Raw genomic sequence first — 19,282 nt, 5'->3', positions numbered from 1 at the left:
TACCTGGTACAAATTTCCTTAATGAGACAGTATATGTGAAATGCTTTACAAAATAACTAGCACATAGTGATAACCAACCCACGAATCAAGTGGAGGTCTCCTGCATCATAGGCGGAGTCTTTACCAGCTGAGCTACCAAGGAAGCCCCTAATGAGACTTCAGTAAATGCTTATTGCAATAATGATAATGAAATGTTATACACACAATTGGATATGTGATTCTAATTGGGCAGTAGCCTTTTTCACAATGATTATCTTACCAGCAACAGAATGGAAGGTTTCCCTATCAAGGCCAGTGCAGTAGACAATTTTCTTTTTGTGCCGTAACTACACATAGAGGTAACTTTGTCCTTGTAGGGCACCAGATGAAGTCTCCCAAGGAGTTTTTGAACAGTCTGCGGGTGGAAAAAAGGACTTGTTGATTTTCCCTTGCCAAAACCCTTAAAGCATTAAATGGAAAAAGAGCTACTTGTGAAAAGAGTTTTATAATGAAGAAATACATAGTTTTATTTTCAAAGATTCACTTAGAGATGAATAGTTCATTTAAAGATAAACGCAATTCCGTGGAGGCTCATTCATAAATGGGATTTCTTGTCCCCCCAATACATGTGTGTGTATGTGTGTATGTGTTTACAATGTTTCTTTCTGCTGTATTGACACAGGATTTACTTTTAAGCTTCAAAGAGCTAAAACAGAATTCATCCCTTTACCAGGCAGGTTTCTTATTGATTGTCATAACTGTTTCATCTTTTTTCTTACTGTGGGGTGAGCTGTCACAAAGGCTTTAGGTCTATTTAAAAATGACCCAGTAACAAAACTGTAGTGTATTAACTTAGGAATCTTGGGTTCTTGTGGCTATTTCAGTAGTTAAATAGCTCTGGCAAATAGTGGAATCCTAGGAGGATTTAAGAAGTCCCCGAGGGTTGCAAAAATAGAGAAAACTGCCCAAAAGATTATCAGTCTTTCCATTAAAAAGGCAAATAATTGTAGTGAGGTACAAAAGCACATTTCAAAAATCAAATTGGAATCTATTCTATTTCACTTGGGCATTTTGTGCATGCCTAGTCAACTACTCAGTTGCATCCAACTCTCTGACACCCTATGGACCCACCAGGCTCCTCTGTCCATGAGATTCTCTGGGAAAGAATACAGGAATCGGTTGCCATTCCATCCTCCAGGGGATCTTCCCAACCCAGGGATCTAACCCACATCTCCTGTTTCTCCTACACTGGCAGGCGGATTCTTTACCACAAGTCATTTGGGAAGCCCATTTTGTAGGTAATTCCATGTTTCAATAGTTATCTGAACACTAAAAGATATATAGGTATCACCAACCAAGGCTCAATCCAGAGCCTAAGGCAAATCTCATTCTTTATTCGACAGTTTTAAAAAGATAATGGAACAAATACGGGCCAAGATGTTTCTAAAGCTGAGTTCATAGGTGCGTTTACGATATATATACAATCAAGCTAATACTGCCTCCATTATCACTGTCTGGAGAAAATTGTCATAGTTTTCCAGATGTCAGCTTGGTCTTGAGTGTGGGTGGGTGGGAAGCATAAGCAAAAATGGTTTTCAAATAAACTAGTTCTTCACACTTATACTCACCTCTTTAATATCTTTTTCTGGAATTCCATGTATTCTAGCATAGAAATATAAATGTTCTTCTATGGTTACCAGGTCATCCAAAGCATCTTCCTGAGGACAGTAGCCAATTAATGAGCTGTGAGAGTTAACGTGAGCCAGAGACCTGAATAAAAAGCATCAAAAATATGAATGACTTTCTAAAGTCGTTTCCCTCCTAGCCCTCAGATGCTAGGGTGTGTGTGCATGCTAAGTCACTTCAGTTGTGTCTGACTTCATGTGACCCTGTGTTCAGCAGCCTGCGAGACTCCTCTGTCCATGGGATTTTCCAGGCAAGAATACTGGAGTGGCTTGCTGTGCCCTCCTCCAGGGGATCTTTCCAACTCAGGGATCGAATCCACACCTCTTAATTCTACCTGCTTGGCAGGTGGGTTCTTTACCACTAGTGCCACCTGGGAAGCCTCTCAGATGTTGAGAGGGTAGTTTGGGTTGTGGTGATTGGTGAGTCTGGTAAAAAGATATAAAATGATCCCACCATCATAGTCACACTGAAAAATTTAAAAATTTCCACTCACTTGAGTAGCTGGTTTTCTTCTAAGGATTTAATAATATAACCACAAAATAACATCAAAAGTTCACTTTAATTATTTTTCTCACTTAATTATGTTGTGTTTGGTAATTTGAAGCACTTGTTTTTCATACCCAGTCTTATTTCTGATTAGAATGTTTCCACTTGTAGGAATTATGTCTCCAGTCAGCATCTTGAAGATGGTGGTTTTTCCTGCTCCGTTCACCCCAAGAAGTCCAAAGCACTGGTTTGAGGGAGAAAAAAAAAGATGTAAACTAATTCAAACCAAAGACACGTTACTATTACATTTCTTTTCTTCCTTTCTTTGGGTGAAATAAATTATCAAGAAAAATAAATCACTGATATTGCAGTGTTTCGCTGGCATTGGATAAAGCTTTCATTTTTAAAACAAATGGGTACTTAAGTATCTTTTTTTCCTTTAACCATCTGAATATTTGTGTATATACCTAGGACTTGTTTTTACATATTATACTCTAGCATGCCTCTGTGTGATATGATAGAATATCAAATAAGGCAGATATGCTAACCTGACAAAGTAATTGTATTTATAAATTTAAAATTATTCACACAAAATTATTCACAACTTTACTAAATAAGCAACTGAAGCAATAATCTCTTTATCCGATTGAATAAATTTGATGCATTTAGTTTGCAGCCCGCCTCAGCAAAAAAGGAAATAGCCACATTCTCTTTCTGCTTTCAAAGCTGTCTTAACTACTGCTTCTATGAAAACAGCAGTAATATGAATATGAATGCAATTCTAGGACCTCAGTTCTGACAACTGATTTCTATATGCTGTCTTTAGAAGAGGCCTAAAAACTAAGAGTTGAAAACAGCTCCCTGAACAGACTTCTTGACCGAAAGTCCACTCAAGAAGGATAGTAACTTGGGGGATCAGGATATGGTGAGTCTTCCCTGCCAAGAGGGGAGTAACACATAGACACATGTAAATTATATATATAGAGTCCATAAAAATATTCAAAGACTGACTTCATATTTCCAGAAAAAAATTAAGGAAAGATAAAATTGTTGTCACTTACCATGTCAACATAAAGGATGCCTGCATGCCTGCATGCTCAGTCATATCGAACTCTTTTGCGATCCCCACGGACTGTAGCCTGCCAGGCTCCTCTGTCCATGGAATTTTCCAGGCAAGAATACTGGAGTGGGTTGCCATTTCCTCCTCCATACAAAGGATAGTTAGAAACAAAACATTGTTCCTTACCTCCCCAGCAGGTATCCCAATGCTGATGTTGTTTACAGCTATGATCTTTTTGTGGATAAGTTGGTAAGTCTTTGTGAGACGATGGAGTTGGACCAGGTCATAATCATTTGCACCTTTCTCAACTCTAAATCTTTCAGCCTGCACATCTTCATCTTCATCTATTGTCTCAATAACAGATGAAGAGCTAAATTTTCTAAAGAAGAGTCTAAAAAATGAACCCGATGATTCTGCATCAATAATTTTGAAATGACACCACTCGGTTTTGATATCTATTTAAAAGTTCTCACTTCACAAAAGTGTGCCGTTTGTTTTAAATTTTTCATGCATTTTTCTAAATAACTTAAAAATTAGCATGGGTGTTCTTTATAATATTTGAGAAACAGTTTTTGCTTTCAATGACTTAAATACTTACAGATTCCCTATTACAAGTCAGAATCTTAATTTCAGTAACTAGGAACTTTAATTTGGGTTTTAAAGTTACTCCTAACAGAGAGACCAGAGTCATTAGTAGGACTCAACACTTACAAGACCATGATCAATGATCATTTTTTTTTTAATTTGTCCTATTTATTCTTTGGTCATCAATAATACAAATGTTATTCTATAGTTTTTTGTTTTTTTTTTTTTTTTTACTATGAATGTCTTACCTAGGACCTAGCCAATATATTAAGGTTATCAGTCCTGAAAACTCTAAGAAATCTCAAACCCACTTTAGTAACTTGTCTACTGAATACCAAAAAATCCAAACCAACAAATCAATTTAGGTCTTCCTCCCAATGTCCCTGTTTCTTTTAATGACATCCCTAGAGATTTCAATTGTGATGTTTTCTTTGAATCTTCCCCATTCTAAAATCCACTCATTCAGTCAGCATCCTAATACTGGAAATACCTTAAAAACAGCCAGTTATTTTTCATTTTCTGTTTCTGTTACCATCATGGGCTTTCATTTTTTTTCTCTCTTAGGTTAATCCAGGAACCTCAAACTGCTCCATTGTCTCTGAATCTTTCCTTCCAATCTGCACTACCTACACAAAATCACAGCTCCTAAAGCACCATTTGATCCTGTTGGTCTCTGTTAAAAAACCTTCAATGCACTACTATTAATATTTGTTTATTGAGTAAAGTCCAAGCTATCACTCTTTAACGAAGCAATCAGTATACTCCATAATTTTTCAACCCCATGCTTCAGCTCCTACTCTTTCATTATATTTAGCCTATGCTCTAATCAAATTTTATTATTTATATCTCAAATATGCCCCCCAATTTTTCTATCTTTGTTCTGTCTTTCCTTTTATTAATTTAAATCTTAATTTCCAATAAGTAATACATGTACTTCATTTATTAAAATTAAAATGGTACTAACGAATATTTAGTGAAAAGTCTCCTTCAAATACAGATAGTTTTTTAGTATTCGTAATTAGAAATAGTTTATGCATATATATGCATAAAAATATATTTCCTTTTTAAAACTCAAATGGTAATATACTTCACATGTAGCTCTGAACTTGCATGTCTCACTTAACAAATATTGGAAGTAATCCCAAATATGACATAGTGAACTGCATCATTCTTTCTAAAGGCTGCATAGTGTTTCACTTATAAATTATGAATATATTTAACCAGTCCCAAAAGCAGTACATGTAGGTTATTTCCATTCTTTTGCTCTTAGTAATGGTTACTATGATGAATAAATTTATATATACATAGTTCTGCATATTTGTTAGCATATCTGTAGGGAAAATTCCTAGAAATAGAATTGTTGGGTTAATGATGTTTATTTATGATTCTGCCATCATTTTACTCAATCTTCTTTTTCCAAATACATTGCTAATATCTACATACTCAATTCTCTTTTCCCACTTCTACTTTCTATCCTTCTAAACACAACTCAAAGACTGTATCTTCTGTTTCTGTACATATTTTCTTTCTACCACTGAATCTTGATCTCTTTTAGGCTAACAACTGGGCTAATTTAGTTTTACTACCTCATTTTACAATACTTGCAGAACCATAGTAAGGCTTGAGAACTATTTACTGAATGAAAGAGATTGTGGCTTGTGCTACAACTTTTAAAGTTTTTTCAGCAAAACATTCCCATTTCACTAATGGAAAAGCTTAGACTATTGACCCTTCTCTGAACATTTTGGATTGAGTTTTGTCATGGATATCAAACACTGTTTTCATTGTATTTACCTGAGTTTATTTATTAGCCACTCATTGATTAAAAGTCGCAAGAAAAAGAACATGGTTCCCTGAGAAACTAAAGCCACAAACATTGCACCTAGTTTATCCATCTCGAAGGTTTCACTTGGATACTCCACTCCATATGCTTTTAAGAAGTCTAGGACCGACTGTTGTTGAGAAAGTTCGATCAAACCATAGCCAAAACAGAATTGTGGGAAAATCAGGAAAATGCGCTTGAGGGTTTCAGAAATGAGTTCTAAAGTCTGAAATAAGAGAAAAATAAAATAAAATTCAGTGTTAAGTTTCCAACAAATTGATGAAAATTTGAAACTAGATGTATATAAATACTGAAACTTGAGAAGCTTATCTAGATTGGTAATTACTGCATGTACATGTTGAATTTACATATAAACATTTACTATAACCGAATGGTAGAGATTTATTACCAAAATAAAAGCAGAAAAGGATTATATATATTTTTGAGATGGTCTAAGGTGTCAGGCCAATCCCTGGGGACTTCAGAATGTAGTAATAGCAAGCGTACTAGGGTATGATAGAGTATCTGTGGAGCTTCCCTGGTGGTTCAGGAGATAAAGAATCGGCCTGCATGTGGGAGACCCAGGTTCAGTCCCTGGGTTGGAACTGAAGGCCCTGGAGAAGGGAATGGCTATCCACTCCAGTATTCTTGCCTGGGGAATTCCATGGATAGAGGAGCCTGGCGGGCTATAGTCCATGGGGTCACAAATAGTTGTACATAACTGAGCAACTAACACATAGGTGCCTGACTAAAGAGGGATTTAGTAAAGTTTTGGAACTAAGGTAATTCCTACTTGAAGAGGCGGAAGGAGAAACAACCTATCTCAAAGAGAAGCAAATGGCACATTTTCATGCTATTTATACTTGGGACCAACCACTTGCAGCTCATGAATTTTCTTTTTCCTCCTGGAGTATGCTTGTCTATTCCTTACTTCATTTTCTCTTTATTCTTTTCCATTCAATTGTCCAGCATTGTTAGGGCTTCCCTTCTCATTAATCATAATTGTTAGCTATGAATGGAAAGCGATGCTTACAATGAAGTAGATTCCAATACATGACTGAAAGGGAATGAGTTAGGTTTTTTCTCTATGGATGTTCAAATGAATCTTAACTCACAGTCATACAGCTAAGACATGTTGTCTTTGTCCCTACCATACCATAACAATTTGTTAATAAGTAAGAAGTTTAGCTGACTGATTGGCTGCATGATTTCTCTAGTGCCATGCAAAGTATCTGACTGAATATCTCCATTCCCCTACCCAAGCCCTATCAAATGTCAATAGTTTTCTCATTGCATAAATACCATCAGGGAGCCAAATCCTTTGAGCTGTTTTGTAGATACTGAAACCCCACCAGGCGGTAGAAGTTAACTTGTAAGCTTCCAATAAGCACAAAGAGCCCAGATGACTGAAATTAGAAGGCTGATGAGATCGACCCCAATTACCTGACCACCAACCAATCAGAAGAATGTCCATGAGCTGATCGAATACCCCACTACCTCGTCTCCCTCACCCTGTCTTTAAAAACCCTTCTCTGAAAGCCACCAGGGAAATTTAGGCCCTTCGAGCGTTAGCTGACTCGACTCCTTGCTTGGTGCTCTACAATAAAATGATGCATGTGTTTCACCAAAAAATACAATCAAAGACATTAAACTAGATAAATACAACCAGAGACATTAAATTAAAAATTCTAAAAATAATTTTTAAAGGCTGTAGTTTCCCCTCCACTACATTTAATACAATCAAATGGAATTCCTCTATTCTATTTAGAGAATGCGAAATACAAAAAAATCTTTCCACCTTGAACATGTTGAAGCATTTGATCCAATCACTGAAGTTTAGCAGACTAATATCTTACCGTATCATTAGGCTTTTCCTTGGAAAGAAAGTACACCACCGACAGGGAAACAATGGAATTGATGCCAAAAAAAAGGTTGATGCAGACGTAAGTGATGAAAGCCATTCCTGTATCATGGAAGAACCCAGCCAGCAAGTACATCCAAGAAAATGTGGCATACCTTTATATTAATAATACTAAGAATTAAAATCATACCATGATTATTCTTTTACTGTATAAATAAATAGCTTAGATGGTGTTCCAAAGTGAAAATAAACATTAGGATGAGTTGTCAAGACTTGTACTTAGACCTCTTTTTTATCTCTCTTTTTAACAACAGCCAAAAAAAAAAAAAAATCTGAAGCACACACTTTTTTTTACCTCCACAATAAAAATGTTATGTATTTTACAATGTCACCATATGACTAAATCATGAAGCGTACTTTTAAGGAATCTTGAGTAGTCATTACAACCACAAATTAATTTTTACTCATGAAGAGTCAGACATGACTGAGTGACTAAACAATACGATACTGGTACCTCACCCAGGCAAGATTATTTTTTTGGATCGGAATATAAGTTTCTTGATATATATATACTATAATTTAAAGTTGAGAAGAAAATGATATCATTGTTGTCTAGCTAAGAAGACAGAGCATGCTTAGAAGCTGCATGTCCTGTTTTGAGCAAACACTTGAGTAAACTTTGGGGTAAAGAAGTAAAACTAGAGACAAAGAGATCCTCCATCAGCTACAATTGCTAACTAAATGGATACTACTCGTGCATTCAGGGCAAAAAGAACTGCTACTGAAGTATTGATATTGAACTGTACTGCTCATATTAATTACCCTAATTCAGAAACAATTTTATGTCTGTGTTCTTAGGCATTCATAATAATAAAAATAAATATACATGCATATATTCACTTTTTAACATAATATATATTTATATATACTCACAATTTATTAATACATAAATTCACACATGTCTATACATTTTTCTGATCATTTTAAAGACTCCATTTGATGTAAATTAAATTACGAATGTAAATTGTTAAGTGTGGCATTCGGCACCCAGTAAGTGCTCATTAATAATAGGTATACTATTAATAACAACATTCATTTTCACAAGTATTACACTTTACAAACTATGGACTAGCAAGTGTAATATATTGCTAATCATTACTTGTGGCTAATGAAACCCCAAGACTTTTGTAAATTAGCTAATGAGATTTAGGTTTGCATCTAGGAGCATTTCATTCTGTAAATTCTTCTTTCACCGCAGCTTACCCAAACAGCAGAAGTAGGAGAGATACAGCACTTAGGTTGTTTTCACTGTAGAAGGCAGGTAACTTGAAAATTGCAATGACACCAATTGAAAATGCTACAGGCACCAAGTAGAAGGCCTATGGGAATATGGAAAACAAAGTTTAACATATGGCAAGTTTTTCTTTTTTTGAATCGATAGTCCATCTAGTTTAAAACTGTAATAAACTGACCTAGAAACACTTCAAGAAATGAATTATTATCTATGTTCTTGTTGCTTGTAATGTTCAGATCATTTTACATTGATTTTACTCTTGAATTAATCTCCTGCAATAAGAGGTCAAGCCAGTCTCCATCTTTATAGAGAGAATCCGAGTCCCTGGCATTCCTGCCTCCAGACTTTGAGACTTGGGATCATTTGGTGACAGAGGTTCAGTGAAAAAGATGACAGTCAGGTATCTTGGTATTAGATTCAGTTCTCAAAGAACTGATTTTATTTTGAATGCAGGAACTCTCTCAGATGGCCGATTTCTAAGGCTTGGTTATCAGTGTGAGCCACTCTGTGCAAAACAGCAGGATGGTGGGTACTACATATTCTTGGAATCACAGGGATATGAACAAAGAATTCAGTGTTTCATTGGTAAGAGAAATAGTAAATGCTGAGGAGTTTGCGGCAAGATGTAGACAGTGAAAGAGATGGTAATTTAATTAGGGAGGAAAATGTCCTAAAATTGCAATGAGCACCATCCGCTGGATCATGGAGAAAACAAGAGAGTTCCAGAAAACCATCTATTTCTGCTTCATTGACTATGCCAAAGCCTTTGACTGTGTGGATCACAAGAAACTGTGGAAAATTCTGAAAGAGATGGGAATACCAGACCACCTGACCTGCCTCTTGAGAAACCTGTATGCAGGTCAGGAAGCAACAGTCAGAACTGGACATGGAACAACAGACTGGTTCCAAATAGGAAAAAGAGTACGTCAAGGTTGTATATTGTTTCACCTTGCTTATTTAACTTATATGCAGAGTACATCATGAGGAACGCTGGGCTGGAAGAAGCCCAAGCTGGAATCAAAATTGCCGGGAGAAATACCAATAACCTCAGATATGCAGATGACACTACCCTTATGGCAGAAAGTGAAGAGGTATTCAAAAGCCTTTTGATGAAAGTGAAAGAGGAGAGTGAAAATGTTGGCTTGAAGCTCAACATTCAGAAAACTAAGATCATGGCATCTGGTCCCATCACTTCATGGGAAATAGATGGGGAAACAGTGGAAACAGTGTCAGATTTTATTTTTTGGGGCTCCAAAATCACTGCGGATGCTGATTTCAGCCATGAAATTAAAAGACGCTTACTTCTTGGAAGGAAAGTTATGACCAACCTAGACAGCATATTAAAAAACAGAGACATTACTTTGCCAACAAAGGTCCGTCTAGTTAAGGCTATGGTTTTTCCTGTGGTCATATACTGGATGTGAGAGTTGGACTGTGAAGAAGGCTGATCACCGAAGAATTGATGCATTTGAACTGTGGTACTGGAGAAGATTCTTGAGAGTCCCTTGGACTGCAAGGAGATCGAACCAGTCTATTCTGAAGGAGATCAACCCTGGGTGTTCATTGGAAGGACTGATGCTAAAGCTGAAACTCCAATACTTTGGCCACCTCATGCGACGAGTTGACTCACTGGAAAAGACTGACGCTGGGAAGGATTGGGGGCGGGAGGAGAAGGGGACGACAGAGAATGAGATGGCTGGTGGCATCACTGACTCAATGGACATGAGTTTGAGTGAACTCCAGGAGTTGGTGATGGATAGGGAGGCCTGGTGTGCTGTGATTCATGGGGTCACAAAGAGTTGGACACGACTGAGCGACTGAACAGAACTGAACCAGAAATATAGTAACAGAATCTGAGTAGTAAGTAGCCCTTCATAGGAGTGTGCACTTTAAGCTTTCTTGACACATTAAAGCTCCTATTAAGTCCACAGGACTCATTACCGTTTTTTTTTTAAGATTTCACTTCTACAACAAATGCATTTCAGACCTCACTGGAGTCATTAACCAAATGGATAGGCAGTTAATTACTCTTCAGTCCTTCAAGCCAATGGTCTTTACAGCAACTCGGACAATTTTGCCATAATTACCAGGCAAATGCATACTCATCCCAGGCATTTGGTTAATGCTGGCACATTTGGAGTCAAGAAAAGCCATCTGAACTTTGAGACCAATTTATGCAAATAAGAGAGTTATCAATGACATTCCTCCTTTATTTTCCCTATTAATCTTCTCTAATGTGTCATTCAGCAGAGGCTATTACTTCAGATTTTTCACTATTTGTTGATTAAATTTTTATAAGCTTGTTTATGTGTTGCCACTAGGCAAGACTATTCTGCTTTAAGCTTCCATTTCTCTCATTTCAAACTTCAACATACTTAAAATAACTTGGTGAAGGGGCTGGAGCATATTTTCCAGGTTCCACTCCCAAGATACAGATCACATGAGTCTGGAGTGAGGACCAGTGACCTGAATTCTAGCAAGTGTCCTGGGGAATCTGACACAAGGTCCTCAGACCACAGAGATAAGGGCAGGGCAGGTGGATTTCTCTTTCTTCCAACCACTGGATGAATATAAGCCTGATGAAAATTTTTTTCCTTAATTTACTGTCTTTGTGGTAATAATCTAAACAAACTGAGATAAATAAGTCTCAAACATAAAACTGCCTTCTTGGAGAAGGAGATGGCAACCCACTCCAGTATTCTTGCCTGGGAAATTCCATGGACAGAGGAGACTGGTCTCCCCCACCCCTGCCCTCTGTCAAAGCTGTGATCCCTATTTTCAGCAGCTTTCAGCAGGATGCCTGAGAAATAAAGTGTGAACTTGTTAAAAAAAAAAACACAACAAACAAAAACCTGTCTTCTAGAGTTGGACTATAAAGAAGGCTGAGCACTGAAGAATTGATGCTTTTGCACTGTGGTGTTGGAGAAGACTCTTGACAGTCCCTTGAACTGCAAGCAGATCAAACCAATCAGCCCTAAAGGAAATCAACTCTGAATATTTGTTGGAAGGACTGATGCTGAAGATGAAGCTACAATACTTTGGCCACTTGATGAGAAGAGCCGATTCATTGGAAAAGATCCTGATGCTGGGAAAGATTGACGGGAGGAGGAGAAGGGGACGACAGAAGATGAGACATTTGGATGGCATCATGGACTCAATGGACATGAGTTTGAGAAAACTCTGGGAGACAGTGAAGGAGGGGAATTCTGTTGTGCTGCAGTCCATGGGGTCGCAAAAAATCAGACACGAACGACTTAGCAGTTGTACAACTATCCAAATCAGTCCTGTCTTTCTTTCAAAGACAAGTGACTCACCATGTCATAAATGAAGTTGGTTACCCAGTAGCAGGTGACACCGATGCCTGAAATGTGTTGCAGCTGCTTGGCTTTTGTCTGATGCTCCCGTACAACATAGGTGACAAAGCTGGCAGTGGTGACAGAGTAGCCCATCAGGATGGAGAGTGCCACTAAAATATCAATCAAGCTGCTCATTCTGTAGTAAGCAACAGAGAGAGGAGAGCACACATAAGTTTGGGGAACTCTTTTCCTTTCAGGAAGATTCATGGCAAAAGCCATCAACAAAACAGTACAAGAGTTGGCTGTGACACAAATAAGTCTTCCTACAAGGCAGCCGGATAATATCTTCCACATGACTTGGCTATGACCCTGGGATAAATAGCTTGAGTGCATCTGAATCGACTAGGGATATTTGATAGAAAAACCTGAGTCTCCAAGGGTTACAGGGTGTATGCAAGATATACATAGATCTTGAGCATAGAAATCATACAATACTTAAATGCTATGCAGGGAAGTTGAAATGATGAAGCACTTATGCACTTGACTTATAAAAGCAGCAGATTCTGTGAAGCTACAGTCAACAAGCTCTATTTTACAACCTCACTCTACATGCTTTCAGAAACTTTTATCCCCGTCAGTGACTTACACTACCAGCTCTTCTAGATTAACATTCATTCAGATACAATTGTGATTTCTAATTATAGCACTTCTCAATATGCCAAGGAGAAAGGAGTCAGGCCAGATATATCTGCTTACGTGGCTTGTTCTTGATCTTGCACTCCTGGATAAGGATGGCTATACATGATGATACCTTAAAGAGGAGACAGTTCTTTTCATTAGTACGTATTCAGTTAATCAGAAACACTAATTTTTATACATGCTTCTGTATAAAATAGGTAACTAAAAAGAACCTACTGTATAACACAGACAAGGAACTGTACTCAGTACTCTGAATGGCCTAAATAGGAAAAGAATCTTAAAAAAAAACAAGAGGGTAGGTATATGTATACGTATAACTGATTCATTTTGCAATACACCTGAAACTAACATAGCACTATAAATCAAGTATACTCCAATACAGATTTTTTTAAAAATGCCAATTTTTACATGAATAATATGCAATACTTGCAAAAGAATTTTACTTTGGTGATTATCTTTTAAAATAAAATGATCCTGTCTGCCCCCCAACCCCAATCTCATCAATACCATACAACTGATGGCACTCAAATGCACGCAGGAAAAACCCCAAACCATTTTTCACATTGTGCTTAGAAATTGGGGGGAAGGGATAAGAATTTGCACTTTTTATATAGCATGCTTCCCATCTACTAGATTTAAGTTATTATTTTCCAGTTTCTTCTCTCCATCTGGCAATATGTATGTTTGTATTATGGCACTTTAGAAATGTATGACATTTAAAGAAACAAGTCAAAGGGAGACCAGTTACATGAGGATCTCCTAAAGAACAGACACTTTCCACCCCACCCTTCATTGTGCCATTCATTGTTGTAGGGAAATACTGCAGCCTGAAAGGATTCCTTCTCCTCCTTTACTGCTTTTAAGATACCTGTTGCTTTAGAACTCTACCAGGAGTAGAGTTTGGGAGCTTCAGCTTCTGGAGGGGTTTTTATTGAGACAGAAGGATTCAGAGAAACTAGTTGGCTCCAGAAAAGTAGTCGATTAATTCCGACACAGTCCTAGATTACTTGTACCTCCCAGGGTTGGTTGTATTTTTTGAGTTAGGTAGCACAGTGCTTTCCTCTCTTTCCCAAGAAGATACTGTCTAGCCAGGGTCCAGATGGGCTGGGAAGTCTTGCAAGGGGCCACAATGTGAAGGCAAAGCCTATGCTATCTAAGTAACTTTGGAAACAGTAGGGGTAGGAGTGAGGATATCTCTTAACGTAATTTTCCCCGTATAGTCAAAAGCTGAGCAAGAACTTTCTAATTTACTGCTTATATAGTATATGTTCATTACATTAGATATGAAGACCCTTTCATGGTACCAAATATAGATTATTCTGAAGCTCTATCTTTCCATTAACTTAAATTTATAATTTTTACTAAGTAGATTATGACATGTTTTGAGGTTAAAATCTGCAACTGTTCTGTATTGAAGAAAAATATATATAAGTTAAAGTAAAACAAAGAAACTAACAGCAATAATAATCAATTTGACATATAATTTTAATTAAATCATTGGGGGAATGCACCTTTCTTATCTTTTGTGTAAATTAATGGGTTGTCTTTTACTGAGACTCAATTTTCCTTGGGACCTTCTTAAACCTTGTTGCTGGATTATAATATAGGCAAGGGGAAGTCATTTCTCTTATTCCTGACTTATATTGATAATTCAGAATCAAGAAATACTCTATTTCACCAGAGAAATCTTTACAAATACATTTACTCCAATATGAAAAATGCTGCTGAAACAATTTTTTTCTATATCTTTGGCAGCAACATCAAGTTATCAGAGTTTGGAATCTATATTCCCATCTTTTCTGTGGATTCTATAGCAACTAGCACAGTCTTGAGTATAGTAATTAGTCGATGAATGCCTATTGACTCTAATAAAACCTCAAAATGTCAATTATACCCCCATATACAATATACATTAAAAATAACACATTTTCTGTAATTTATACACTTGTAAGCCTAAAATGAGTAACTTCCCATTGACCAATGCTAGTAATGCAATAAGAATAAACATTAGGGTAGCGAGAACAACATGTTAATATTTTTGGAAAAGAGCCTGGTTGTACCTTTGTTAGTGAAAACAAGTAAATTTGTATTCTAGGGGAAGAAAACAGAATTTTCCAGTTAAATTAACCACTAGAGGGAACCACATGAATATAACAGATATTGACTTGCAAAGGAAAGCTAATTAAAAGGTTTTTATTAGCATGTTAAAATTCAGAGAATCAATTTTACAACTAAAGGCAAACTCTCAATTCATGTAGAATCCAACAAAGATGGCTTAAAACAGCTCATGCAGTAGGGGGAGGTGGCAGGAAGCTTTTTGAACTGATTTTTAAAAACAACCTTATTATGGTATATCCCACACACTCATTACAATATAATGAAAGTATTTTAAGGTGACATGGTTTGCTTCTTTGAAAGAAAACAAGCTCCTTACTGATAGGGTAGAAAGTTACCACTTTCACAAGCCTATATAAGAAAAGTTATTAAAAAAATAGAAGGCACACTACTACCAGTCTCCACATGTAATTCAAGCTAAGCCTTATTTTTAAATTAAAAACATTTCCTTTTAGGGTCAATACATAAAGTTTATGTTCCAGAATTCTTAATTCTTTATACTCTGTAACTTAGAAATACAAACCTGCCGGGATCCAAATTGCTTTCATCTTGGCAAAGAATACAAATAATAAATGAAACCTGAATATAGGTTTCAAAAGCTGATTCTTCAAAGTGGCATTGTGTCTTTTTCTTACCTACATACCTTTGCAACGTTTCTTCCTAGTCATTTCTATGTTTCCTATACTGTCACAGCAACAAATATCTTTTGCTCTCAGTAAGACATCCTAGTGAAAGTCAAACATTCAATAGTATTTCAAACCAGGTTACACTAGACTCACCTGGCTTTACTCATCATTTAACTTAATTTACCACTTTTGACTACACTCTTTATTGATGCTCTGGATCAAAGCACTATCTATCAATCTCGTTATTTTCTTCATGGTACCTGCTGCTAGGAAAATGTCAAAGCAGTGGGGAAAAATACTGTTTTCTCAGAAATGAAGACTCTGAAAGATTCTGTCCCTAGAATGAGTATTCGACTCTACAGTGTACTTCCACAATTGCCAGAACGCCCAGCACATACTATTATGCCTGACGGCTGGGAGATGAAAGAAGAGAAGACAACAGCACTTCTTTTTTAAACAGTCTGTTAGCCTGTTTATTAGGCTAGAAACTGTTGGCAAGCAAATATGTTACTCCATTTTCTCCATCTTTATTATTATTTTGGGGGATCTGTATTGGAAAATAATGTGAACAAGGCTTAAGAAGATGAAATGGGAGAGTGATTGAATGAGAAAAAAAAAATCAGGCTCTTTTGAATCCCAAACCCTTTAAAAAATCTATGTGGAAGGGACTTCTCTGGTGGTCCAGTTGGCTAAGACTCCATGCTCCCAATACAAGGGGCCCAGGTTTGATCCCTGGTCAGGGAACTAGATCCCACATGCTGCAATTAATAGATCCAATGTGCTGCAACTAAAACCTGCTGCAGCCAAATAAATAAGTAAATATTTTAAAAAAGCCTATGCAGAAGCTTCTTGAGAAACCCCAAAAGCAGACTTTGTTGAGTATAGAGAAGTATTGGGAAAATGAAGCGGCAGAAGCCAAACAAACCTGGGTTCAAATCCCACTTCTGATTCCCAGAGAAATAATAGTAGGAAACAATAATACTCATCATGAGAGGGTGCTAAGTATTAGCAATATTTTACACAAAGCATGTGTCCTTATGGTAAGTACTCAATTAATGGTAACACTTCATTTCTGGTAGAACTTCAAAAGTTTTGTTTTCACAGTTAGAATTGTGTATAATATTTATTGACATTATCATTTTATTTTTTAGCCTATGTACAAGTAAATAGTTATAAAATGCTTTCCTGTGCGATATAACTACAAGATGTGAGAACAGAAATAAATCTAGTCAGCATTATTATCCTGACTTGATAAACGAAGAAGCTAAATTAACCTGAAATTGAAGGGATTATCCAGAATGTTCCATCTGGTGGTAGTTACTACTTCCAAACTCCTTTTAATGATCTGTGGTTTAAATACCATAAAATAGCTGCCACAGGGAGGAAATGGGGTATAAAGCACATTTTCACCTGGAGAATAGTAAGAGTTTAAATACAAGGAGCTTCTATGTAAATAACTTTACCATGTCGGGCAGCATCATATTTTGACATGTTAACTCGCAGGAGGAAATTATTCAGGCTGTTGAGGTAAGCTGGAAGGGAGTGATAGCCTTCTGGATCATACCATACCTGTAACATTCCAAAAGAAGACAAGATCAGTATGGTGTTCAAATGAATTAGGCAGTCTTTATATATTACAGACTATATAATTTATATTTAAAATAAGTGCACCAGTTCGCCCAGTAACTTATTTCATCTTGGCAGATTATGAACCATCCACCAGAGTGCTGACCACAGAACTCTAAGTTTCCAACCTAGAGATGGGTGAAGATCATGAAAACAACTTTTTCCTGCTTGATAGCACCAAGTTATTAGTTACCCTAGACTTTCTCTGAAAGTAAAGCTTGAAATAAACAGAAGTATTATTATCTTCATCTCTGTGACGGGTCTATGGTGATTCTGGAACTAGAAGGCAATCTGTCTCTTAATGATAATAATAATAATAATAAAAATGGCGTATAGGCAAGGCTGTAGAAAGAAATAAATATTAATACATATGCAACCATTGTGTCCTTAGCAACAAGACTGATAACCTTGAAACACCCCCACTAACTTTTTATTCCTAGTTATAACCAAAAAGAAAGCGAGTTACTTTATCTTCTATGTCAAAAGGAAAGGGATTTAAAATGTTGTTGCTCAGCCACTCAGTTATTTCCAACTCTCTCTGACCCCATGGACTGTAGCTCACCAGGCTCCTCTGTCCATGGAATTTTCCAGGAAAGAATACTGAAGTGGGCTACTATTTCCTTCTCCAGGGGATCTTCTTGAACCAGGGATCAAACCCATGTCTCCTGCACTGGCAGACACTGGCAGGCAGATTCTTTACCACTCAGCCACCAGGGAAGCCCATATTTAAAATATTGGTATACCTCAAATCAAGAAAGGCAATTAGTAATTCAAAATTATAAATCTGATTTAGAGAGAAATTATTTAATGTTAGGACTCCCTTATGTAAGAATATTTACTCTATGTCCAGAGAGAGGAAGAAAAGAAGCAAGGGCATTCAAGTCCCTGGCACTACTATTTACATTCTATATGACCTTATAAAAGCTAGCTAAAATATGCTCAATGGTATCTATCTCTTAGGGATGTTGTGAGGATGTATAGGTAGTTGGTATAAAATGTGACACTAGTGCTTCGTTTATAAGTCACTAAATGAGTATTTGTTTCTTCACTTCCCACAAGTTTGTACATCTCACACTAACAAATGAGAAATACATTATGACCAATTTAAGATTTAAAGACGACTTGTGATAATATGGGTAATCATATGTGTCTGATTCTGTGACTCTAGCTTGTTTCAAATACAAAGCATAGAAATAGTCTAGAAGAAAAACGCCAACAGAATTGTTTATATCATCAAATTCTGTAAAGTTTCCATGTTCTTTAAAAGCATTGCCTGGTGGCTCAGATAGCAAAGAATCTGCTTGCAATGTAGGAGACCTGGGTTCGATCACTGGGTGAAGAAGATTCCCTGGAGAAGGCAATGGCTACCCACTTGGCTAGACAATTCCATGGACAGAGATGCCTGGTGGGCTACAGTCCATGGGGTCAGAAAGAGTTGGACATGACTGAGCGATTAACACACAAGAAGCAAGGCTAAATGTATATGACACATATACAAGGAAAAATACCTTAAACATCAATATATAGTTAACAAAATATTACAAAGGGAGTATATCCGTCACTCAGGTTGAGAAACAGAAATTGCCAGCATCCAGAACATCTTCTCTTTGATACTCTGAATCCTTTCAAATCACAATGTACTCTCTCTTTCCTCTAGATTATATGGTAGTTTTGCTTACTCTTAAAGTTTATAGTAAATGCAATTACAGTTGTTTATTCCTTTTGGTTTTTGCTTTTGATTACTAATAGTATTCGAACAGTTCAGTTCAGTCGCTCAGTCGTGTCCAACTCTTTGCGACCCCATGAACCGAAGCATGCCAGGCCTCCCTGTCCATCAACAACTCCCAATTCACCCAGACCCATGTCCATTGAGTCGGTGATGCCATCAAACCACCTCATCCTCTATCGTCCCCTTCTCCTCCTGCCCTCAATCTTTCCCAGCATCAGGGTCTTTTCAAATGAGTCAGCTCTTCACATTAGGTGGCCAAAGTATTGGAGTTTCAGCTTCAGCATCAGTCCTTCCAATGAATATTCAGGACTGATTTCCTTTAGGATGGATTGGTTGGATCTCCTTGCAGTCCAAAGGACTCTCAAGAGTCTTCTTCAGAAACACCACAGTTCAAAAGCATCGATTCTTTGGCACTCAG

General features: G+C 37.0%; 1 protein-coding gene across 1 annotated transcript in view; it reads right to left on the bottom strand.

Annotated features, from left to right (window-relative positions):
- The window catches only part of ABCA12 (ATP binding cassette subfamily A member 12), a 207,109-nt gene that overhangs the window by 12,169 nt on the left and 175,658 nt on the right, over positions 1-19,282 (bottom strand). The window contains exons 39-48 of the mRNA XM_055398430.2: positions 16,973-17,078; positions 12,826-12,880; positions 12,088-12,265; positions 8,743-8,858; positions 7,475-7,634; positions 5,591-5,844; positions 3,398-3,602; positions 2,286-2,395; positions 1,608-1,749; positions 260-394 (exon numbers count right to left, since the gene is read on the bottom strand). Coding sequence (XP_055254405.2) covers positions 260-394; positions 1,608-1,749; positions 2,286-2,395; positions 3,398-3,602; positions 5,591-5,844; positions 7,475-7,634; positions 8,743-8,858; positions 12,088-12,265; positions 12,826-12,880; positions 16,973-17,078 — 1,461 coding nt within the window. The remainder of the gene's footprint in view (positions 1-259; positions 395-1,607; positions 1,750-2,285; positions 2,396-3,397; positions 3,603-5,590; positions 5,845-7,474; positions 7,635-8,742; positions 8,859-12,087; positions 12,266-12,825; positions 12,881-16,972; positions 17,079-19,282) is intronic.

This window comes from Moschus berezovskii, chromosome 2, assembly GCF_049115385.1.
Source record: "Moschus berezovskii isolate FMDL1 chromosome 2, NW_MosBer_1.0, whole genome shotgun sequence".
NCBI classification, from domain to species: Eukaryota; Metazoa; Chordata; class Mammalia; order Artiodactyla; family Moschidae; genus Moschus; species Moschus berezovskii.
Note: the sequence above shows the minus strand (reverse complement) of the source record. Positions and strands in the feature narration are given on the sequence as shown.